The sequence below is a fragment of the Pelophylax lessonae genome (assembly GCF_965119305.1).
Source record: "Pelophylax lessonae genome assembly, chromosome: 4".
NCBI classification, from domain to species: Eukaryota; Metazoa; Chordata; class Amphibia; order Anura; family Ranidae; genus Pelophylax; species Pelophylax lessonae.
In genome coordinates, this window is record NC_138771.1 from 430,473,138 (window position 1) to 430,498,510 (window position 25,373).

Sequence of the window (25,373 nt, forward strand, 5' to 3'; positions counted from 1 at the left end):
TCCACACAATCAGATAATCAGACTATTTATCATTCGCATTTTCTTGCATGATACTAATATCGAATTCAACAATGCACGCTAAACATATGATTTTTTTCGTACAGTTCTGGAAAAGCTTCCTGGTTGAATAGCTACGTATCGGATAGTGCAAAAAAAAAAAAAAAAACACAATGGCAGCCAGGCTTTTTCTAGGTTATTTTCGTGTTTCTGATCCTACGTGGTCTTTGTCTATCGATTTTTAGTGAACGCATTCTGTACTGATTAAACGATTGTCGTTCGCTAGGCTATCATATGACAAAAGTTTTTGTTTGTCCCTTCAGGTTTTGTTGGACGAAATGTCGTTATCGGCTTTCGAAAGCTGTGTACTAACGATCCGATTATCGTGCGATCAATTCGAAAGCGATTTTTTTTGTACGTTTATCTGATTGTGTGTACAAGGCATTAAATACCACCCCCACTCACCTACCATTTATCCAAAATCATGTTAATGGTACTTACCCGTAGGTTATATTCTGCCCAAAATGTCTTGCCGTTTTGGACTTCCCTTGAGTGACTGTATAAAACATGGCTGCTGATGTTTTTGATGCATAAGCACCATTCTTTCACTTGTTTTATGATTAGACAATGAAGGACCAGTAGTGCATTGTTAAAGTGATCACTGTTCTCTTTCTGCTTGTCAATATTTGACGTTAGACTGACAAATGTTTTGCAAAGAAATAGATCTCTGATTGGTAGAGAGTGTTTCCCCTCACTTTACTTGTATGAATGTTGCTGTGCTGGAAAGTTTAGGAAACTGATATCAACACAGATGCAGGTATGTATGCTAGTTGCATAAATGTATACATTTTAATTGAATATACAACTGAATGAAAGTATGTGTGTTTTAATGCATACTTAGAGTATAGCTTTGCCTTGCTATGCTAATTTCTTTTCTTGCATCTAAACAAAACTATTGTTGAGCAGAGATCTTAATTTCAATTTGTTTACCTGACACATAAAAAAAAAAAAAACTCCTCCTAGCCAGTCACATATTTGTATGAAATTACATACAAATAAACATCTAAACTCAAAAGCTTTGTTGAGTACAAATATTTAATTTATGTGTACACGTGTGATTTTCTTTAAGCACTGTATTATATTTCTTTAAAATAGTAGAATATTATAATTATGTATGTGACCATCGTGAAATGCAATACAAACTATGCATGATTCATACAAAAAAAAGTTCACGACCCTAGAAGCACAAGTCTAATTCATAAAACCATGTTAAAAATGTTTGAAGTTTGTACATTAAGGACAAGCACCCTGCAATAAATCAACAGTACACATAGACTAAAAAAATAGAAGGCTGGGTATTGAGAAGAAATATTTAATATTGCTATAGCAATACATTAGTTTATTTCTTTATGCTTATTTTGCTATCATAGCTTTCTCTCATAAGAACATTAGTTTTAAGTGATATGAATTCTCACTGAAACACAAATATAATCTTATTAGAGGGATACTATACATTAGGTGGTATACCATACTTTTTCAGCAATGGAGATGACAGTTGCTGCACTGTAGGAATAATTAATTCCTTTGTAAATCTCAATATATAATACAATCTTTAAACATAAAAGTGTATAATACCTTTTTTATTTATTGTTTAAATTATACAAGTTTATAAGTAAATATTGGAATCATTACTGATTTCCTTTGCATTATATTGGTGGATGCAGTTCATATTATTGGCCAGAAGAGGTCAGGCTTGTTATGTTTAGCTTCACAACTATATCAGTTCTTGCTAAACCTGCTCTCTCCTCCCCCTGGCTCAGTGATTCACCCTCCCATCATTCCACACACACAAAGAGGAGCTGCTGTGCAGAAGAGACAATGCCGTGGATATATTTTTCAATGGATGGATTTTTTTTTCAATACTAAGAAGAGAATTTTGACAGCTAAAGGCAGTTTGGATTACACAGGATCTATGTTCCATCAAATATCAAGGAAACATTGTAAGATATGGACATCAGAGACTGCTGTCTGTGTTGGAAATGGCAAGTAGCTTTCTCCCTTCTCCTTTGTAGCTGGGGCTGGGTCTCTGGGCAGCTTCGTTATTCTATTGTGGAGGAGTCTGATCCAGGGACATGGATAGGAAATGTAGCTCAGGATCTGGGCATAAAACGTGCAGAGATTGCTCAGCGCAGATTACATTTATCATCTGAGAAATACCAAAAATATTTTACTGTAAATAAAGAAAATGGAGGCTTGACTATTAATGACAGGATTGATAGAGAGATTCTGTGCGGATCCAGTGTAAACTGTGTGCTAAATTTAGAGGTGGTTGCTGAAAATCCTTTAGAGCTTTTTAGCATAGACATAGAGATTCAGGATATTAATGATAATTCTCCCATATTCTTAACCAATGAGTATCTTATTGAAATTACAGAATTATTCACAAGTGCTGGTACTCAGTTTGCCTTGGAAATTGCAAAAGATCTAGATGTTGGTATTAATAGTATTAGTCAGTATACATTAAACACAAATCCTTATTTCTCATTATCTGTAAAAAATCGTATAGATGGCACTCTCATTCCTCAGCTGATATTAGAGAAGGTGTTAGATAGGGAGGAAAAACAAGAACACAATCTTATTCTCACTGCTATAGATGGAGGAGAACCAGCTAGAACTGGATCATGTCATATCACAATAAAAGTGTTAGATATTAATGACAATTCCCCAGTTTTTGATCAATCAGTTTATAAAATCAAACTGAAGGAAAATCTCCCTTTACATACAGTTGTATTGTTATTAAATGCAACAGATCTGGATGAGGGGGTAAATGGAGAAATTCAGTATTATTTTGATAGTCACACTTCTGAAACCTCAAGGCAATTATTTGGTGTAAACCAACACAGTGGAGAAATCTTTATCAAAGGAAATATTGATTATGAAGAGATACATCTTCATGAATTATCAATTAAAGCAGAAGATAAAGGAGTACCGAGACTGGTAGGGAATTGTCTGGTTAGGGTAGAAATAGAAGATGTCAATGATAATTCTCCAGAAATTTCTTTTTCCTCTTTGACAAATGAGATTGCAGAAAATATACCTCTAGGTACAACTGTGGGATTAATTAATGTGAGAGATAAAGATTCTGGAAAAAATGGAGAAATACAATTGGATATGTCTCCACAATTACCATTCAAGATCATAACAGTTAAAAATCGTTATTCTCTGATCACTGATGGAAATCTGGATAGAGAAAAAAAATCCCAGTACACTATTGAACTGACAGCTACTGATTTAGGCTTTCCAGCTCTTTCAAGTAGGATGGTTGTTAGTCTCAGGGTTTCTGATGTAAATGATAATGCTCCAACATTTACACAATCTACCTATAATGCCTTCATTAAGGAGAACAGCGACCCAGGAACTCTTCTATGTACAGTGTCTGCTACTGATCCAGATGAGGGGGTTAACTCCGATCTAGTTTACACTATATTGGAAACCCAGATAGATGGATCCTCTGTATCCTCTTTTGTTTACATTAATTCTTATAATGGTGAAATATATGCTCAGCGTTCTTTTGACTATGAGCACATTCAGACTCTACAAATCACAGTGAAAGTAGAGGATTCTGGATCGCCAAAGTTATTTTCTACTGTCCCTGTCTTTATATTCATATTGGATGCAAATGACAACTCCCCCACCCTGCTGTATCCGGAACACTCTGAGGATCTCATTGTCCAAGAGAGGATCCCGAAATCTACAAGTGCTGGATATCTGGTGACAAAACTGACTGCAGTGGATCTGGACTCTGGTCACAATGCCTGGTTGGCCTTTAACCTCATTGATACTGCCAGTCCTTCACTATTCCAAGTGTCTAAACATACAGGAGAGGTCAGAACTGTACGAGGATTTCAGGAAACAGAAAATACAGAACAGCAACTTATCATATCTATTGGTGATCATGGGGAGCCTCCGTTATCTACTACTGTCACTGTATTTGTCAGTATAGCAGATGAGCTTGCAATAGAAAGGCCTAAATCTGGGGATTATGTAAAAAATCTCAAACCACCATCAGATATGACTTTATATTTAATTGTTTCTCTCGTGGCTATTAGTTTGGTGTCTCTTGTGACTTTCATCATATTACTGGTGAGATGTCTGAGGAAGGAAAGTTATGGTTTTAGTAGCAGTTGCTGTTATCTGAGTGGGTCTGACACCAAACCATACATGGATCAGTATCAGCCGGCTCTTTTCCTAAACACAGACGGAACCCTAAAATACATGGAGGTCAGGATGGTTCCTCCAGGAGGACAAGGACAATATTACCAAACTAATGTGCCTCCGGCTCCACAACAGCGGGATTCAGCTTTTCTACAGTCTTTGGATTTTCCCCAGCTAAAAGATTTCGTAAAGGACAATGATAGTGCTTCAGATGCAAGCTGTTTGAATGATCCAAACAAGGTGAGAAACAAAATGTTTTTCCTTAGTTCTTGTATTGCTCATTAGGTTTGTTATACTTCTTTCAAGAAATAGGCATATCTTCCTTACTACAACCATCATCATTTTGTGTTAACTGGAAGCTTAAACTTCTAGTAAAAATATATGTGAGCCAGCATTTTTAAATTCTCTTTCATATTTTTGTGTTAAGAACATGTAAAATATATACTAGCTTGGTAATGTTTATTATATAATGCTCACTTTTTAAGAAGACCTCATGCTACAAACAGTCATAGCATGTAAGGGATCTTAAAAAGTTTATATACTGTATTTGGCCTCTCTTCCTCACACATTCATACATAACTGCAAAGAATGGGGACCAGCATGGATACAGCTTGCTTCCCACACCTACTAATAATCTGTAAGCAAGGTGTCTGGTTTAGAAGATTATAGCGAGCGGACCTTACAGTACAGTTTTTTATGGAGTTCTCATCTAATGTCCAGGTCCTCTCTGTAAAAATCGTTAGGTCATATTATGCCCAAAAGGTACTTGTAAAATGAATGTTTGATTTATTTTTTCCTTACCTACATCTTCTTCATCACTGGGATTAATGTCACCATCCTCCCACAAAGACTCCTGGGAAACAATAAGTAGCTCAGATCTTACAATATTATAATCTAGTTCATTGCAAACATGCCTCCTTGTCAGATCTGAGCTGCTCTGTTCCCCAGGCTCTCCCCTAAAGGAATGTGACACCATCCACACTAAGGGCAGAAGATGAGGGTAAGGTAAGGTGGGATGAGGCCAGACGTTTTAAATGGATGATGGATTCTACTGAAAGATCCCCTGACATTAATGTACATATTTGCTACTGAAAAGGAGACAGAATAATATATAGGATATACTTACAGATCTAAACATCTCTGCCCTTAGAAACTATAGAATTCTATGTTTTTTTAAATCAGAGTTCTTCTTCAACCTTTGAATGCATGTATTTAATGTGTTTGTATTACAAATATAGATTTTTAGATTGGCCTCTAGAGGGAATTCCCAGTGGAATCTCTGTTGTTTTGCTTTGTTGCAATAAGGTGTCATCAAATCAGGGAGTGCATTATCTTTAATGCTTTACCATCTCAAAGACTCGCATTGTGATACTAAAGTCTAGTTTTTTCATTTAAAAATAACAAACATGCGCAGAGCAGCCCAGATCCTCCTCTTCTCAGGTCCCCCGTCTGCGCTCCTGGCCCCTCCCTTCTACTGAGTGCCCCCATAGCAAACAGCTTGCTATGGGGGCACCCGTGCTGAGCCGATGCTCCGTGTGTTCATTCAGACATGGAGCCATGGTTCGGTCCACGCTCCTTCTATTTTCTCATTGGCTCACTGACGTTGATTGACAGCAGCGGGAGCATGGCACCCCAGCCAATGAGGAGGGGAGTCCCGGATAGCTGAGACTCTCATGCAACATCGCTGGATTGAGATGGGGCTAAGGTAAGTATGAGGGGGGCTGCTGCACTCTGAAAAGGTTTTTTATCTTATTGCATAGAATGCATTACGATAAAAAAAACTCTGACTTTAGAATCACTTGAAAGCACAGGAATAAGGTTATTTACATCAACCTAATCTGTTTTCTTAATAATTCACTAAAACATTCAGAAGCCTGCTTATTTATTTAACCACTTCCCGACCACCCGCCACTTTTTTACTGTGGCAGGGTGGCTCTCCTGCGCAAACCGACGTAGATCTACGTCGGTTACGTGCAGGAAGCTAGGGGGCGAGCAGCGGGGAAGCTCGCGATCACCCGCGATCGCTCCCCACTGAGAAAGATGGACGGTTGGCTGTTGTAAACACATCCTTCTCCCTGGGATGATCATAGAGCCCATGTGATCCTGCTATATAGGATCACATGTCTCTATGATCATCTCAGAAGCCCCCCCCCCCACAGTTAGAATCACTCCCCTAGGCTCACATTTAACCTCTTGATCACCCACAGGGTTAACCCCTTCCCTGCCAGTGTCATTATTACAGTAACAATGCATATTTTTGTCACTGATTACTGTAGTAATGTTACTGGTACCCCCCAAAAGTGTCAAAAATGTCAGTTAGGGGTCCGATCTGTCTGCCGCAATGTCGCGATCCCGCAAAAAATCACAGATCGCCATCATTACTAGTAAAAAAAAACAATAAAAATTACATAAATATTTGCCGTAGTTAGAAGACGCGAGAACCAATCGCCAATAGGTACAGCTCAAACCAATCAAAATACGCTTATTGCGATTTTGCTTTTACCAAAAATATGTAGCAGAAAAAAAATTGGCCTAAAATGTTAAAAAATTTTGATTTTGACTTTTTTATTTTTTTTTGGAGAATGTCAAATAGCAGAAGTGAAAAATATTGTTTTTTGTTTTCAAAATTGTCACAAAAAATCACACAGGTGATCAAATGCCACCAAAAGAAAGCTCTTTTTGTGGGAAAAAAAGGATGTCAATTTTATTTGGGTACAGCGTTGCACGACCGCGCAATTGTCCGTTAAAAATAGGGCCTGGTCATTAAGGGGGCAAATCCTTCCGGTCCTAAAGTGATTTAAGCACAGGAATAAGGTTATTTATATCAAATTAATCTTTTCTTAATAATTCACTTAAACATTCAGAAGCCTGCTCATTTATTTAAACATGCTTCGTAGATTTCAGGAAACTAAAGGCTAGAACTTTCTTTACTTAATTTCAGCTTGGACTAATGACTACTTTATTTGTATTGTGTGTGGGCAGAAAGGCTGTAGCCATTATCTAAAACGTATGAATGAATTCTATGAAGACTTATTTATGCTCTCTGTTGTTTGGTATACAGAAGGAGAAGAATACATCTATGTTTACAAGTGATTGTAGTTTGTTTTTTGTCACACAATGTTACTGGTGACCGGCACCTAAAGAGGAACTGAACTCTGGAAGCTGTGCCCAAAGAAAAGCTAACAAAAGAAAAATGACAATATTGTCTGTGTTCTCCCTACAGCTGATATTTCCCCATTACCAACTACTTGTGCCTTGTTCTGCACTGGGTCTCTGTATGGAGGTGGCCATCTGATGAAAGAGCTAGGGCTTTGCTTGCTCATGTCAGAGCCTCCAGCTAGGACAGCATTGAGCAGCACAGTAATGACATGACAAAATTTTACTTTAAATCTCTTGAGACTAGCTGTCACTAGCAGCAATGCCTTAGATCTCACACTGCAGGTATACAGCTATGAGGTTGTATACAGAGGAGTGCCTAGGCACCCTTACATACCAGGAAGTGGGCTGCTATTTTTCCAGACTAAAGGTAGATATTTCAAGGTACTGCATAATCACAATTAACATAGCAAATTTTTACAGGAATGGGTTGCTTTCTCTGAGCAGTATTGCCATACAAATGTAACGGGGGTTTGGTCCTTGCTGTGGCTGTGAAGCAAGCAAGCATCATGGCCTCAGCATCTGTACACCCCTGACCACTGCCTTTGCAGCTTAAAAAGATAGTTCACCTTTACAAAAAACTTGCCTATGCAGGTAAAGGATGTTTGTAGATTAACCACTTTACGACTGCTCACAGTAATATTACTGCGGCAGAGTGGCTCGTTATCGTCTGACGACGTAGTACTACGTCGTCAGACACTCCCCCTTCTGGGCGGCGCTTGCGCGCCGCCGGAGGCTCGCTCCCGCTGTTTTCATTCACAGCGGGAGTCGGGCCAGGGGAGGAGCAGCGGCGATCGCCGCTGCTCTTACCCGATCGTCGGGGATCGAGTCTGGAGATCCGCCCGCTGTGTGTAAACACAGCGGGCGGATCTCCATAGTGACAGGGAGTGACAGATCGGACTGTTCAGCATAGCTGGACATCCGATCTGTCCATGACTCACTCAGTCACCTCCCCCCCTACACGTCAGTAAGCACCAGGCATACATTAACCCCTCCCTCTCCAATAAAATTAACCCCTTCCCTGCCAGTGTCATTTTTACAGTAACAGTACATATATATAGCACTGATTACTGCAGTAATGTCACTGGTACCCCCAAAAGTGTCAAAAATGTCAGTCAAGGGTCCGATCTGTCCGCCGCAATGTCGCAGTCCCGCAAAAAAAATCGCAGATCGCCGCCATTACGCGTTAAAAAAAAAAACACCAAAAATGACAGAAATCTTTCCCTTTGTTAGTAAACGCAATAACTTTTGCGCAAACCAATCAAAATACGCTTATTGCGATTTTTTTTACCAAACATATGTAGCATAAAACAAATTGGCCAAAAATTTAAAAAAAAATTGGTTTTTACATCTTTTTTGGGGGGAATTTCATATAAAAAAATGTTAAAATTTTTTTCAAAATAAACGCTCTTTTTTTGTTTATAGCGCAAAAAGTAAAAATCGCACAGGTGATCAAATACCACCAAAAGAAAGCTCTGTTTGTGGGAAAAAAAGGACGTAAATTTTGTTTGGGTACGGCGTCGCACGACCGCGCAATTGTCAGTTGATGTCGCACAGCGCCGAATCGCAAAAAGTGGCCTGGACGGAAGACAGCAAAATCCTCCGGTGGTAAAGTGGTTAAAACAAACTGTGCAGCTCTGACTAAAGATGAATAACATCCTTGCTATAGGTGAAGGCCATTTACATACCTCATGAAGCCTGACTGGAATACTCCCAGGACATTACTAAGTGAGGCCTAGTCATCACTGCTCACCTCCACCATCACAGGATTGAACTCTTTCTCTGATTCAAACCTCCTCACATACACTTTCTTGAAGTAGCTCTGAGCTCAGCATTTGAGAGTTCACTCCTGTGATGGTGAAGGTGAGCAGTGATGACTAGGCCTCACTTAGCAACTTCCTAGAAATACTTAGTAATGTCCTGGGAGCAATCCAGTCAGGCTTCATAAGGTATGTAAATGGCCTACACCTATAGCAAGGGCTTTATTCAACTTTAGTCAGAGCTGCACAGTTTGTTTTTATCTATAGATGTCCCTTATCTGCATGGGCAGTTTTGTGGTAAAGGTAAACTATCCCTTTAGGGTGCAGCATTTGGGTGGCTCAACCTTGGCTCAATTTTCCTGGCAGTTGTGGCTGAAACTTTAGTTGGTCTACCAGACTGTGGTTTTGTTTCAACAGAACCCCTCATTTTCCACTTCTTGATTAGAGTTTGAACACTGCTGATTGGCATTCACAATTCTTTGGATATCTTTTTATATCCCTTTCCTGTTTTATTCAATTCAACTACCTTTTCCCGCAGATCCTTTGACAATTATTTTGCTTTCCCCATGACTTAGAATCTAGAAACGTCAGTGCAGCACTGGATGAAGGATGCAAGGATCTGTCAGGAGTGCAGAAACTCATTGACCTTTTATACACACACACTAATTACAAGCAAAAAGATCACAGGTGAGGATGGTTACCTTTAATAGCCATTCAAACCCCTTTGTGTCAACTTGTGGGCATGTTATCAGGCCAAAATCACCAGGGCATGTAAACTTTTGATCAGGGTCATTTGGGTAATTTCTGTTGTCATTATGATTTAAAAAGAGTAAACAGAGTTGATTGATAATAAATGGCTTCAGCCAAACACTAACCATGAGTGAAAGAAAAGTTTTTGTGTTATCATTCACATTCTCAGAAAAGTGGCCAAGAGATCATAAATTCTACCAGGGTATGTAAACGTATGAGCACAACTATATATATTAAAAATATATATATTCAACCGAATATATTCCTCGCGCTTAGGAGTGCCTAGTTAAACCGGTGGATACACTAATAAATATGAAATATTGAAAAATTATAATAAGTATAAAAGCAGCTGCTATAAAGTGCGAAGTGATTGTATGAAAAACCCCAAACTAATGGGGGATAATATAGCGCTTGCTGGTAAGAACAGGAGCAAGTAGGGATAAAATTATAATTAAAAAAAGCTAATATCATAAATATCTAAAATCTATACCCTTAAAAAATGCACAGTGAGAAAATGCATAAATATATAGCAATATAAATAATGTGTCAAGTGAAGTCCAAAATAGTTCATAAGTGACTCAGTGATAAATAGTCCAAAAAAGTGCCAGAAAATGGTGCAAGTGCTTGGTGCTGGATCCTCCAATGGTCCAGGAAATCCAATCATAAAGGTGACTTCAAGAAAGGATAAGGTGTAAACTCACCAGATATGGTGGGTCTCAACTGCCTTACGACAAAGAGACCAATAATGCTTTATGACCCTCCAGGTCAGAGAAATGGGGACTGCTGGGCTCTGATCCCCCACACTGAACGAATAGGGTCCTCAAGGTCTGGAAAGTATGTCCATGTACAGTATAGTACGCACTCAATACTTGGTCAGGGCTCCTTTTGCATAAATCACTGCATCAATGCGGCGTGGCATGGAGGCGATCAGCCTGTAGCACTGATGAGGAGTTGTGGAACCCCAGGTTGCGTTGATAGCGGCCTTCAGCTCATCTGCATTTATATATATACACACATATAGATACATATATACAGTGGGTACGGAAAGTATTCAGACCCCCTTAAATGTTTCACTCTTTGTTATATTGCAGCCATTTGCTAAAATCATTTAAGTTCATTCTTCTTCCTCATGAATGTACACATAGCACCCCATACTGACAGAAAAACACAGAATTGTTGACATTGTTGCAGATTTATTAAAAAAGAAAAACTGAAATATCACATGGTCCTAAGTATTCAGACCCTTTGCTGTGACACTCATATATTTAACTCAGGTGCTTTCCATTTCTTCTGATCATCCTTGAGATGGTTCTACACCTTCATTTGAGTCCAGCTGTGTTTGATTATACTGATTGGACTTGATTAGGAAAGCCACACACCTGTCTATATAAGACCTTCCAGATCACAATGCATGTCAGAGCAAATGAGAATCATGAGGTCAAAGGAACTGCCTGAAGAGCTCAGAGACAGAATTGTGGCAAGGCACAGATCTGGCCAAGGTTACAAAAAAATTTCTGCTGCACTTAAGGTTCCTAAGAGCACAGTGGCCTCCATAATCCTCAAATGGAAGATGTTTGGGACGTCCAGAACCCTTCCTAGAGCTGGCCGTCTGGCCAAACTGAGCTATCGGGGGAGAAGAGCCTTGGTGAGAGAGGTAAAGAAGAACCCAAAGATCACTGTGGCTGTGCTCCAGAGATGCTGTCAGGAGATGGGAGAAAGTTGTAGAAAGTCAACCATCACTGCAGCCCTCCACCAGTCGGGGCTTTATGGCAGAGTGGCCCGACGGAAGCCTCTCCTCAGTGTAAGACACATGAAAGCCCGCATGGAGTTTGCTAAAAAACACCTGAAGGACTCCAAGATGGTGAGAAATAAGATTCTCTGGTCTGATGAGACCAAAATAGAACTTTTTTGCCTTAATTCTAAGCGGTATGTGTGGAGAAAACCAAGCACTGCTCATCACCTGTCCAATACAGTTCCAACAGTGAAGCATGGTGGTGGCAGCATCATGCTGTGGGGGTGTTTTTCAGCTGCAGGGACAGGACGACTGGTTGCAATCGAGGGAAAGATGAATGCGGCCAAGTACAGGGATATCCTGAACAAAAACCTTCTCCAGAGTGCTCTGGACCTCAGACTGGGCCGAAGGTTTACCTTCCAACAAGACAATGACCCTAAGCACACAGCTAAAATAACGAAGGAGTGGCTTCATAACAACTCCGTGACTGTTCTTGAATGGCCCAGCCAGAGCCCTGACTTAAACCCAATTGAGCATCTCTGGAGAGACCTAAAAATGGCTGTCCACCAACATTTACCATCCAACCTGACAGAACTGGAGAGGATCTGCAAGGAGGAATGGAAGAGGATCCCCAAATCCAGGTGTGAAAGACTTGTTGCATCTTTCCCAAAAAGACTCCTGGCTGTATTAGATCAAAAGGGGGCTTCTACTAAATACTGAGCAAAGGGTCTGAATACTTAGGACCATGTGATATTTCAGTTTTTCTTTTTTAATAAATCTGCAACAATGTCAACAATTCTGTGTTTTTCTGTCAGTATGGGGTGCTATGTGTACATTCATGAGGAAGAAGAATGAACTTAAATGATTTTAGCAAATGGCTGCAATATAACAAAGAGTGAAAAATTTAAGGGGGTCTGAATACTTTCCGTACCCACTGTATATATATATATATATATATATATATATATATATATATATATATATATATATATATATATATATATATATATAAAACTTTGTCTAACTTTAGACTACTTGACAGCAAGAGAAGTCTGAACCAAAATACAAGAAATTATATGAGGGATTTCTTTCATTTGCTTTAAAGGAGTCTTTAACCCCATCACTCCAAAGCAGGGAATAAGGTATGCACAGCACTCCTCCAACTTCAGCACCACTATAGTCCATTCACTCAGTAATACACAGGAACTAATAAACTTTTCTGACAGTGGGCTTTTGTACTTACAGCAGATTTTGCTGTCTTTTACAATACTGGGTGAAAGCTGTATACTTACTTTTCAGATCGATGCGGCTGTATGTTATGGCTAAATGCAGTTAGTCATAATCTAAATTTATGAGAATGTATAATGCAGACCCGACTCGGGTCATGGTGGTAAACAATGTGCTGCATCTGATTGTAGAAAACTAAAGAAAGCAATGCTATTTTCAGACATTACAGCAAACCCAATCAAATCCCTCTGCACTGGCTGGTGTCAGTGTAAACTGGACAGCTAGATATATACAGCTTCACCAAATATATACATGCAATGACAAGAACACAGTCAGCAACTATGCTATTGCTTCTTAGAAGGGATAGTTGACAACGTTGCCATTAGGAGATATGAGCATAATAGAGTTTATTTTGTAGCAGTCAAAAGCAATATATCTAAAATATATATATATATATATATATATATATATATATATATATTTGAAATATGAACAGTCATAATGTATCATACAATTATACGTATTTAATCATGTTACTTCAATATACAGTTAAATTATTTTATTCAATTGGTAGATGAAGTTCACAATATTGCCCACAAGAGGGCAGTCTTGGCATGTTTAGAATTTTACAGCTAGATCATCTAACACTAGCTCTGCACTCTCCTCCCCCTGGCTCAGTGATTCTTCCTCCCATCTTTTCTCTCACACAAAGAGCTGCTGCGTTGAGATGAAAATCCTGTGGACTTGTTTTCCTATGGATGGATTATTTTTTAGGGTTAGAAACAGCAATTTATAAACCAAACGCAACTTGGATTACAAAGGATTTATGTCACATCAAATATCAAGGACCTATTGTAAGATATGGACATCAGAGACTGCTGTCTGTGTTGGAAATGGCAAGTAGCTTTCTCCCTTCTCCTTTGTAGCTGGGGCTGGGTCTCTGGGCAGCTTCGTTATTCTATTGTGGAGGAGTCTGATCCAGGGACATGGGTAGGAAATGTAGCTCAGGATCTTGGCATAAAACGTGCAGAGATTGCACAGCGCAGATTACATTTATCATCTGAGAAATACCAAAAATATTTTACTGTAAATAAGGAAAATGGAGGCTTGACTATTAATGACAGGATTGATAGAGAGATCCTTTGTGGATCCATAGTAAAATGTGTAATACGTTTAGAGGTGGTTGCTGAAAATCCTTTGGAGCTTTTTAACATAGAAATTGAGATTCTGGATATTAATGATAATTCTCCCACATTTTTAATTGATAGTCATTTTATTGAGATTACAGAATTGTTAACAAGCCCTGGTGCTCAGTTTGCTTTAGAGATTGCAGAGGATTTGGATGTTGGTGTTAATGGTGTTAGTCAGTACACAATAAATACAAATCCATATTTCTCATTGTCTGTAAAGAATCGTAAAGATGGCACTCTCATCCCTGAGCTGATATTAGAGAAGGTGTTAGATAGGGAGGAGAAACAACAACACAATCTTACTCTAACTGCTATAGATGGAGGAGAACCGGCTAGATCAGGATCCTGTTATATCACAATAACAGTTTTAGATATTAATGACAATCCTCCTGTATTTAATCAATCAGTTTATAAAATCAGTCTAAAAGAAAATCTCCCTTTAAATTCTCTTATATTAATCCTGAACGCAACAGACCAAGATGAGGCCACGAATGGAGAAATTCAATATTATTTTGGTGGTCACACTTCTGCATCTGCTAGAAAATTATTTGATTTAAAGCAACAAAGAGGGGAGATATTTCTAACAGATCATTTGGATTTTGAAGAGATGAATTTTTATGAATTGTCTGTCAAAGCTGTAGACAAAGGGTCACCAAAGCTAACGGGAAATTGCCTGGTTCAGGTGGAAATAGAAGATGTAAATGATAATTCCCCAGAAATTTCTTTTTCTTCATTAACCAATGAAATACCAGAAAATGCACCAGTAGGGACTGTTGTGGGCTTAATAAATGTTGAAGATAAGGACTCTGGAAAAAATGGAGAAATAAAGTTAGATATATCTAATGACATACCATTTAAAGTCAGGGTTAATAAAAATCATTATTCACTAATCACTGATGGGAATCTGGATAGGGAAAAAATCTCCCATTACGCTGTTGAGCTGACAGCTTCTGATTTAGGCTCTCCAGCTCTGTCCAGTAAGACAACTGTTATTCTCATGGTTTCTGATGTTAATGATAATGCACCGACATTTACACAATCTACCTATAATGCCTTCATTAACGAGAACAGTGACCCAGGGACTCTTCTATGCACTGTGTCTGCTACTGATCCAGATGAGGGGGTTAACTCTGATCTGGTTTACTCTATAATAGAGACCCAGATAGATGGATCCTCTGCATCCTCTTTTGTTTACATTAATTCTAAAACTGGTGATATATATGCTCAGCGTTCCTTTGACTATGAGCACATTCAGACTCTACAAATCACTATAAAAGTAGAAGATTCTGGATCTCCAAAGTCCTTTTCTACTGTCCCTGTCTTTATATTCATATTGGATACAAATGACAACTCCCCCACCCTGCTGTATCCAGAGCACTCTGAGGATCTCATTGTGCAAGAGAGGATCCCAAAATCTACAAGTGCTGGATATCTGGTGACAAAACTGACTGCAGTGGATCTGGACTCTGGTCACAATGCTTGGTTGGCCTTTAACCTTATTGAATCTGGAAGTCCTTCACTGTTCCAAGTGTCAAAACATACAGGAGAGGTCAGGACTGTACGAGGATCTCAGGAAACAGAAAATACAGAGCAGCAACTTGTCATCTCTATCAGTGATCATGGGGATCCCCCATTATCTACTACTGTTACTGTACTTGTCAGTATAGCAGAGGATGTTGTAGTAGAAAGACCCAAATCTGGAGATTTTCTTAGAAATTCCAAACCATCATCAGATATGACTTTATACTTAATTGTTTCTCTTGTGGCAATCAGTTTAGTTTCCCTTGTGACATTTATTATATTACTAGTAAAATGTCTAAGGAAGGAAAGTTATGGTTATAGTAGTGGCTGCTGTTATCTTAGTGGGTCTGAGTCCAAATCATACATGGATCAGTATCAGCCGGCTCTCTTCATGAACACAGATGGAACCCTAAAATACATGGAGGTCAGGATGGTTCCTCCAGGAGCACAAGGACAATGTTACCAAACGAATGTGCCCCCAGCCCCACAACAGAGGGATTCCACTTTTCTGCAGTTTCTAGATTTTCCTCAGCTAAGAGAACTTGTAAAAGACAGTGATAGTACATCAGTTATAAGCTGTCCCAATGATCCTAACAAGGTAAGAGATAGGTCTACTCTTTGTATTTCACTGCTTACATGATTTCTGCTTAATCACTCGAACTCACGTAATTAGAAATGTATATTTTCATGCACTAATTACTTTTTTTATTACTAACTAAAAAGATCAAATGATAATTGGCAAAAATAATGTGTGTGCTGATTAGGCTGTACAGTCAAAATGTTTTTTCCTTTGTTTTCAAGACTGTATTTTTTAAATTTTATTTTATATATTGTGTCATGCTAATATTAAATATTAAGATTGTACCTGTTAAAAGAGTAAAGTGAATACATACAGTATCTCACAAAAGTGAGTACACCCCTCACATTTTTGTAAATATTTTATTATATCTCTTCATGTGACAACACTGAAGAAATTACACTTTGCTACAATGTAAAGTGGCGAGTGTACAGCTTGTATAACAGTGTAAATTTGCTGTCCCCTCAAAATAACTCAACACACAGCCATTGATGTCTAAACCGCTGGCAACAAAAGGGAGTACACCCCTAAGTGGAAATGTCCAAATTGTGCCCAAAGTGTCAATATTTTGTGTGGCCACCATTATTTTCCAACACTGCCTTAACCCTCTTGAGCATGGAGTTCTCCAGAGCTTCACAGGTTTCCACTGAAGTCCTCTTCCACTCCTCCATGATGACATTGTGGAGCTGGTAGATGTTAGAGACCTTGCGCTCCTCCACCTTCCATTTGAGGATGCCCCACAGATGATTAATAGGGTTTAGGTCTGGAGACATGCTTGGCCAGTCCATACAGTTTACCCTCAGCTTCTTTAGCAAGGCAGTGGTCATCTTGGAGGTGTGTTTGGGGTCGTTATCATGTTGGAGTACTGCCCAGCGGCCCAGTCTCCAAAGGGAGGGGATCATGCTCTGCTTTAGTATGTTACAGTACATGTTGGCATTCATGGTTCCCTCAATGAACTGTAGCTCCCCAGTGCCGGCAGCACTCATGCAGCCCCAGACCATGACACTCCCATCACCATGCTTGACTGTAGGCAAGACACACTTGTCTTTGTACTCTTCACCTGGTTGCCGCCACACACGCTTGACACCATCTGAACCAAATACGTTTATTTTGGTGTCATCAGACCACAGGACATGGTTTCAGTAATCCATGTCCTTGGTATGCTTGACTTCAGCAAACTGTTTGCAGGCTTTCTTGTGCATCATCTTTAGAAGAGGCTTCATTCTGGGAGACAGCCATGCAGACCAGTTTGATGCAGCGTGTGACATATGGTCTGAGCACTGACAGGCTGACCCCCTACCCCTTCAACCTCTGCAGCAATGCTGGCAGCACTCATACGTCTATTTCCCAAAGACAACCTCTGGATATGATGCTGAGCATGTGCACTCAACTTCTTAGGTCAAGCATGGTGAGGCCTGTTCTAAGTGGAACCTGTCCTGTTAAACCACTGTATAGTCTTGGCCACCGTGCTGCAGCCCAGTTTCAGGATCTTGGCAATCTTCTTATAGCCTAGGCTATCTTTATGTAGAGCAAAAATTCTTTTTTTCAGATCCTCAGAGAGTTCTTTGACATGAGGTGCCATGTTGAATTTCCAGTGACCAGTTTGAGAGAGTGAGAGCGATAACACAAAATTTAACACACCTGCTCCCCATTCACACTTGAGACCTTGTAACACTAATGAGTCACATGACACTAGAAATGGAAAATAGCTAATTGGGCCCGATTTTGACATTTTCACTTAGGGGTGTACTCACTTTTGTTGGCAGTGGTTTAGACATTAATGGCTGTGTGTTGAGTAGCTGTACACTCACTACTTTACATTGTAGCAAAGTGTCATTACTTCAGTGTTGTCACATGAAAAGCTATAATAAAACATTTACAAAAATGTGAGGGGTGTACTCACTTTTTGTGAGATACTGTATCTCTCCTGCTGCCAGCACTGTTCCATTGTAAAAAAATAGTTTTCTCCTAAATTGTCCTCCAAAATTGACGCTTCAGAGACAGTCAATCTCCCTCATTTATTCCTGAGGGTTGCGCTTAGCCACTATATTATATGGACTGCTGCACTAAAAAATCCTTGGAATACTGGGATTTGAAAATGCTGTAAAAATGTAAGTAATGCACTGTCTTAAATAAGGTATCAAAACTTACGTACCATTATTGACTGAACAAAAATGTATGCTGTCATAGACCTTGGGATCAAACATGAAATTATCCAAATCAATTATGATACTGCATATACACCACTTGGTAAACATATAATCAAATGTACAGTGAAAAAACATATTTCTTTCATATATATTATCAACAATTCAAAATAAAGTGACTGGTACATTCACTAAATATAAATCCAACATGGTATAATTTCATTTCATAAACAAAAAAAGTTCATAAATCATTAGAGGCTCCAATCCCAGATGATGCTTTCTGGGGGAAACGTGTCAGACAGGAGATAGCGGTGTGACGTTAAATGGCATGGACCGAAATGCAGGCGGCCAAGCCAAAAAGACATTTGTTTTCCTATACTCAAGCGATACTCTGTAAGTGCAAATTTATATTAAAGTGTATGTAAACCCCATTTATGAAATTTGACCTGGGCACATCTATTTGTAATGTTTACTTATCTCTCTTCAAAGCCCCATGGCTTTCTCCTGCTTTGTTCTTCTGTTATCAGCATGATAACTTCTGACAAGTTTTCTGTCAACTGAGATAAAACCTAGCTGAAATTTTTGTCAGGATGGGTGCTATAAATAGATTAGCAGACAGCGGGTCTATTGACAGCATGGCTCTTCATGTTTATGCCTATGTGGAGAGGGGGTGTGTGCCTTTCCTCCAATCAGCTGTCTCACAGTGTATAGCCAAACTTCACTCCCACAGGTGAATCAGGAAGAGAATGTTCTAACAGGACGTGCACTTTCTAAACAATCTAGAAAGCTGAAGACAGCACATATACAAGTAAAACTTTTGTAGGGAGAATTGCTTTATCCTTGTGTATCATCTGAGGCTGTTTGCTTCACTGGATATAGAAGAGTGTTTACATCCACTTTAAGCACAATTGTTTTTATAGAATAATGCACAAGTTTTTTCTACCAATTTTAAGTCCAATATATACAAACTGAGAGCCTGTTTTCACTCCAAGCCCCATTGGGAGGTCCATAAGGGGCAGAGTCCTTCTCACCAGAATCATTAATATGCACATACGATCCCTTGTGGATCTATGGTACTAGTAAGCGGTCATCCATTTACATTTATCACACGGTGGTGAAGCACTGGCACTTTTAACTAAGTTTGCATGAAGACACTATTGCATTAAAGAAATGGATGGACACTCTTAGTGGGCACTATTACTTATAGAATTTATGGAATCTTTTGATATCACTAGGGGTGTTGCTAGGTAAGAAAAACACCAGGGGCTTGAGCCCAAAGGTAAATTTGATCCCACAATGTTTCTTTCCGACATGAGAAGGGGGTGTGAAGATCAGCGTAAGGGAGCTTTGCCCGGCGCTGGATTATAGGTTAGTGTAACACCAATTAGAGCATTTTGATGGGGCGAAACCTCTGGACCCCTACACATTACTCAGCCCCCCCACACCTCTGGACTCCTTTACATTACACAGTACCCCCCCCCACACTCCTGGTCCCCTTTTGCATTACACACCCCCCCAGAGTTGTACAGAGTGCAAGGTTCAGGAATGCGTTACAAACCGATTGCAAGGTTCATTAATGCGTTACGTACATGCGTTGCGTTGCATACAGAGTGCAAGGTTCAGGAACGCGTTGTACGGGGTGCAAGGTTCAGGAATGCGTTGTACGGGGTGCAAGGTTCAGGAACGCGTTGTACGGGGTGCAGGGTTCAGGAATGCGTTGTACGGGGTGCAAGGTTCAGGAATGCGTTGTACGGGGTGCAAGGTTCAGGAGTGCGTTGTACAGGGTGCAAGGTTGAGGAATGCGTTGTACGGGGTGCAAGGTTCAGGAGTGCGTTGTAAAGGGTGCAAGGTTCAGGAATGCGTTGTACGGGATGCAAGGTTCAGGAATGCGTTGTATGGGGTGCAAGGTTCAGGAATGCGTTGTACGGGGTGCAAGGTTTAGGAATGCGTTGTACAGGATGTAAGGTTCAGGAATGCGTTATACAGGGTGCAAGGTTCAGGAGTACATTGTACAGGGTGCAAGGTTCAGGAATGCGTTGTACGGGGTATATTATGCAGGGCTGAGGGCTTTCCCTTTGCTCTCGGTTTACAGACCACTGGATACTTAATAGTAATAAAACATTTTTTTATTCTCTTTCAGCTTATTAAAATAAAAAAGACATTTAAGCATGCTTGCAATTATCTGTCGCTACTCAAAGTGCTTCTATGGTAGGCGACAGGCCAAGAAATGTTATGCAAGATGCATGCTCCTGTTTTTTTTTGTGCTGCCAAAAAATACACATTCTATCATTTCTAATTATCCAGCCATCCTAGAATTATTACATAAGAGTGATCCTTAGTCTGTCTTCTGTAGCATCTACATGCAGCTCCAACTTTTTCACATTATGCAGAGTACTTATTTTATTTCTGACTTCACAGATCAAGTGTTTTTAAACCTCAGGAAGTCCACCATAGACTTCTCAAAGTGAGTTCCTGTTACATTCTAGTTATAGAGAAGCAGATAAATACATTTCTTTTAAATATATCATTTATCAGTGATGTTGAAAAAAAATCCTATCGTATTCCCTTTTCTAGTTTTTTTAATATCTAGTAATATCTATTCACTAAGTATAGCTGATTGTGACGAAAAAGACTTGTGCTTTTCATATTCAATACATATTTTAATATGAATAATGGCATTGAATCTAATTATACCAAAAACACAGCATGATCTGTTAGTGTCATATATTTGTTATATTTTTATTTAACATTTCTGAGTATCATTGCTATTAATGCCTAGAAACCTGTCAACCAGGAAACACAATAACAATGGAATAATTAGTACCTTTGTGTAGAAGCATACTGTAAAATAAAAAATAGTGATTTTTTGTATTTCTTGCTATAATAGTAAGGGCTAGATACATTCTACAGCAAGTATATCTTAGTCAGATATGTCAAAGGCAATATGGAGTTAATTTCTGTTCAGCTATGAAGTTTACTTTCAATAATTTTATTAATATTAACAATAATACTAATATTAATACTACTAATAATAATAATCAAATTAAATATTGTAAATTCAGACTAGTTTTCATGTTAGAAGTAGAGTTACTTGAAATTCTCACATTCGGCCACAAGAGGGCAGGCCTGTCATCTGATTCATCTGATCTGATAGTTTCTTAAGCCATGCTTTGGATTTGCTCATGTCAATGCAGCTCTCTCCTCCCCCTGGCTCAGTGATTCACCCTCCCATCTTTTTTCCTCGCTCACACAAAGAGCTGCTGTTCTGACGAATGCTGCTATCATGTACAGACCAAGGATTTTATTCCATTCAGTGGATTTTTACTAAGGATGACCATATATTGGATTAAAAGGACCTCAAGGTTTCACACATTTCAAGACCTTTCAAAGAAGGACATTATAATATGAACATCCAAGGTTGTTCCAAAGCTTGGCAAGTAGCTTTCTCCTTTGTCTTTTGCAGCTGGGGCTGGGCTTCTGGACAGATCTATTATTCTTTTGCAGAAGAATCAGATATAGGGACTGTTGTGGGAAATGTAGCTCGGGATCTGGGCTTACACCAGCCTGATATTACTAAACGGAGATTACATGTGGGATCTGAAGGAAATAGCAGACATTTTTCTATTGACCAGAAATATGGAGATTTGATCGTACAGGAAAGGATTGATAGGGAGAGTCTGTGTGGACCTGCTTTAAGCTGTGTATTGCGTTTAGAGCTTGTAGCAGAAAACCCACTAGAACTGTTTAGCGTGGAAATTCAAATATTAGATATAAATGACCATGCTCCATCATTTACAGTTGATAAGCAGGTAATAAAAATTATAGAACAAGGTTCTAGTCCTGGTACTCAGATCACTCTAGAAACAGCACAAGACCCAGACCTGGGTGTTAACAGTGTAGCTCAATACAGATTAAATAAAAATCCATATTTTTCTTTATCTGTCACTAACCAAAAAGATGGCAATCCTATTCCAAAGCTGGTGTTGGAAAAAATTCTAGACAGGGAAGAGAAAAAAGAGCACATTCTCACTCTTACTGCTATTGATGGAGGACAAAATCCTCAGTCAGGGACATCCCAGATTACTGTTACAATATTTGACATTAATGATAATGCACCGGTCTTTGATCAATCAATTTATAAAATCAGTATTCTTGAAAATCTCCCTTTAAAATCCCCTATTATACAATTGAATGCAACAGACTTAGATGAAGAGATCAATGGAGAAATTGAATATTCATTTCATCACAACACTCCAGAGGCAGCAAAGAAGGTATTCAGCTTAAATACACAGACAGGAGAAATATTTAATAAAGACATTGTAGATTTTGAAGTGGCAAATGTATATGAACTATCTGTCAGGGCAATAGATAAGGGTATTCCAGAATTAGAAGGGCGTTGTGTTGTTCAAATTGAAGTTGTGGATGTAAATGATAATGCTCCAGAAATAAAATTTACTTCTAAGGTTAGTGAGGTCCCTGAAAATTCCCCAGTAGGGACTGTTGTTGGGTTTATCACAGTAAGAGACAGAGATTCTGGTAAAAATGGAGAAATCAAACTAGAAATATCACCAGATTTTCCCTTTAAATGTCAGTCTATGTCAAATCGTTATACACTGGTCACTAGTGGACATCTGGACAGGGAGAAAGTCTCACAATATACTGTTACACTGATCGCTTCTGATCTCGGCTCTCCACCTTTAAGCAGCCAGACTACAATCATCATTACTATTTCTGATGTTAATGACAATCCTCCAGCATTTCTACAGTCAGCTTACAATGCCTTCATATCAGAAAACAATGATCCTGGCAGACTGTTGTGTACAGTATCTGCTGGAGATCCAGATGAGGGAGATAATGCAAAGCTCATTTACTCCATAATGGAGAACCATATAGATGGCTCTCCTGTCTCTTCATTTGTCTACATTAACTCCGACACTGGTAATATTTATGCCCAGCGATCCTTTGACTATGAACAGTTCCAAGCTCTGCAAATCACTGCAAGAGTGGATGATTCTGGATCCCCAAAGTTGTTTTCCAATGTTTCAGTCTTCATATTTATTCAGGATACAAATGACAATTATCCCTCTATATTATACCCAGAGAACTCAGGGGAAATCATGGCACAAGAGACCATTCCCAGATCTGCATCTGCTGGATATTTAGTCAGTAAAGTATCTGCGGTGGATCTGGATTCTGGGCACAATGCCTGGCTCTCCTATAGTCTTCTTCAGTCTGGCAGTCCAGCTTTGTTTCACATCTCTGAATATACAGGAGAAGTCAGAACTCTGCGAGGATTACAGGAGACGGATAATGCAGAACATCGACTTGTCATTTCCGTCGCTGACAATGGGGAGCCTTCACTGTCCTCTACAGTAACTCTGATTGTAAATATAATGGAGATAATAGTGCAGGAAAGTCCCAAATCGCATGAATTTTTCTCAAGCTCTAAATCAACTTCAGATATGACTTTATATCTTATAATTTCTCTCATAGCCATCAGTTTGGTTTCCTTGGTTACATTTATAATCCTTATTGTGAGGTGCCTTAGAAAGGACCATTACGGCAGCAGTTGTGGGTTCTGTTTCTCAAGAGATTCATACTCCCACAGCTATTCGGATCAATATAAACCAACACTTTACCTTAACACAGATGGAACTTTGAAGTATATGGAAGTGAGGATGGCTCCTCCAGAAACACAAGGTCCATGTTATCCAGCTTGTTTCCCATCAACAGGAATACATGATTTATCCTTCCCAAGAAATGGGAACTTTTTAAAGCCCAATGATTTGTTAAATGAAACTCAGTCGCTTTCTGAATCCAACTGTGTGACTACACCAAATCAGGTGAGATAGAATACATTTTTATAAACACTGGTCCAAACAGATTATATTATGGTAGCCATTTATTCTATTTTACATTAGGCATGATAGTCCGTTAAATTTTGTAAGTGTAGATAAAAGCCAAATACTGTACAAGGTCAAGGAATAATTTCTTCGGGATAAGGATGATAATGCAAAGCTGGTACATTCTAGTACTGTAGACAGCAACTTAGCATTGGCCCAAGAATGTGATGTATCCATATCTTGCATATGATTCCTTTTTTTTTTTGCTCTTTGTAAACAGCTCATCAAATACAGATATTATCTACTATACTATAGAACATTTTGCATTAGGGAAAACCTCCACATATCCACAATTACACAGCTAGGTTTGAACTATGTTGACTGGGGATGAGATTCAGGTTTACTTTCACCATGGGTTTGCTTTGAATCTATAGCATTCACAAAGTTCATCTATTGCAAACTTTTGGACAAAAGCTTTGCAGTTTCACAGCCAAAAAAAGGTAACACCTATAATGCTGTGTATAACCTTTACCTGGTCAGCCGAGTTACAAAAGCCAAACATTTGAGGGAACTATTTATTCCAGCAATCTTTTTATAAAAAAGTATTGTTGTGTTTTTCATTACAGTGCCCATTTTCCTATGCCCTTTGTTTGACAACTGGTTGCTTATTAGCTCTACAAATGACCAAAATTAAAAAATAACAAGATTTGGCCCTCATAGACTTCAACTGGGTTCAATGCAAAGTCAGAGAACTTCAAACTTCATGCAGGATTGGCAAAACTGTTCATGGATTAAACCCAGGCAGAATCACTCATTGGTACTAGGGACAAAGAGTCCACAAGCAGCAATATATATTAGGGATGAAAGGAACTCTTGACACTGCTTCCTATACACACCACATTTACTGGAATCTACTATATAATAATTGTTTGTAGACACTTTGAAATCCAATATTTATATTGGCAGCTAGCAGTCTTGGATGCACACATGTTTTTATTGTATTTATATAATTTGTCTATTATTCATTTGATGTCCCTCATATTGAGCAGTTTCTAGAAGGCTATCATATGCATCAGTACAAAGTGCTCTTGCACAGAAAGCACTGTGGCTTTCTCCAAACATAGAACTATCCAGGAATGGAAAACTTTTGAATTAAGAATGATACTTCTTTTTGACACAAAAAATAACGGCTTAAATTTAGATATGGGTTTCCTTACTCATTATCCCACAGTTTTACGACCCCCCTCTGTGACTACCC

General features: G+C 39.0%; 1 protein-coding gene across 28 annotated transcripts in view; it reads left to right on the plus strand.

The window, feature by feature from the left end:
* The window catches only part of LOC309553369 (protocadherin gamma-C5-like), a 764,755-nt gene that overhangs the window by 556,797 nt on the left and 182,585 nt on the right, over nucleotides 1–25,373 (plus strand). For 2 of the 28 annotated variants that reach the window (XM_082254516.1, XM_082254487.1), the window contains exon 1: nucleotides 1,990–4,452. The exons of 22 other annotated variants lie outside the window; for them this stretch is intronic. In XM_082254516.1, coding sequence (XP_082110642.1) covers nucleotides 2,005–4,452 — 2,448 coding nt within the window. In that variant the 5' untranslated portion in view covers nucleotides 1,990–2,004. Of the gene's footprint in view, nucleotides 1–1,989; nucleotides 4,453–13,535; nucleotides 16,147–21,534; nucleotides 24,116–25,373 lie in introns of those variants that run through there. 4 more of the 28 variants (XM_082254529.1, XM_082254490.1, XM_082254496.1 and 1 more) reach the window with 2 other exon arrangements.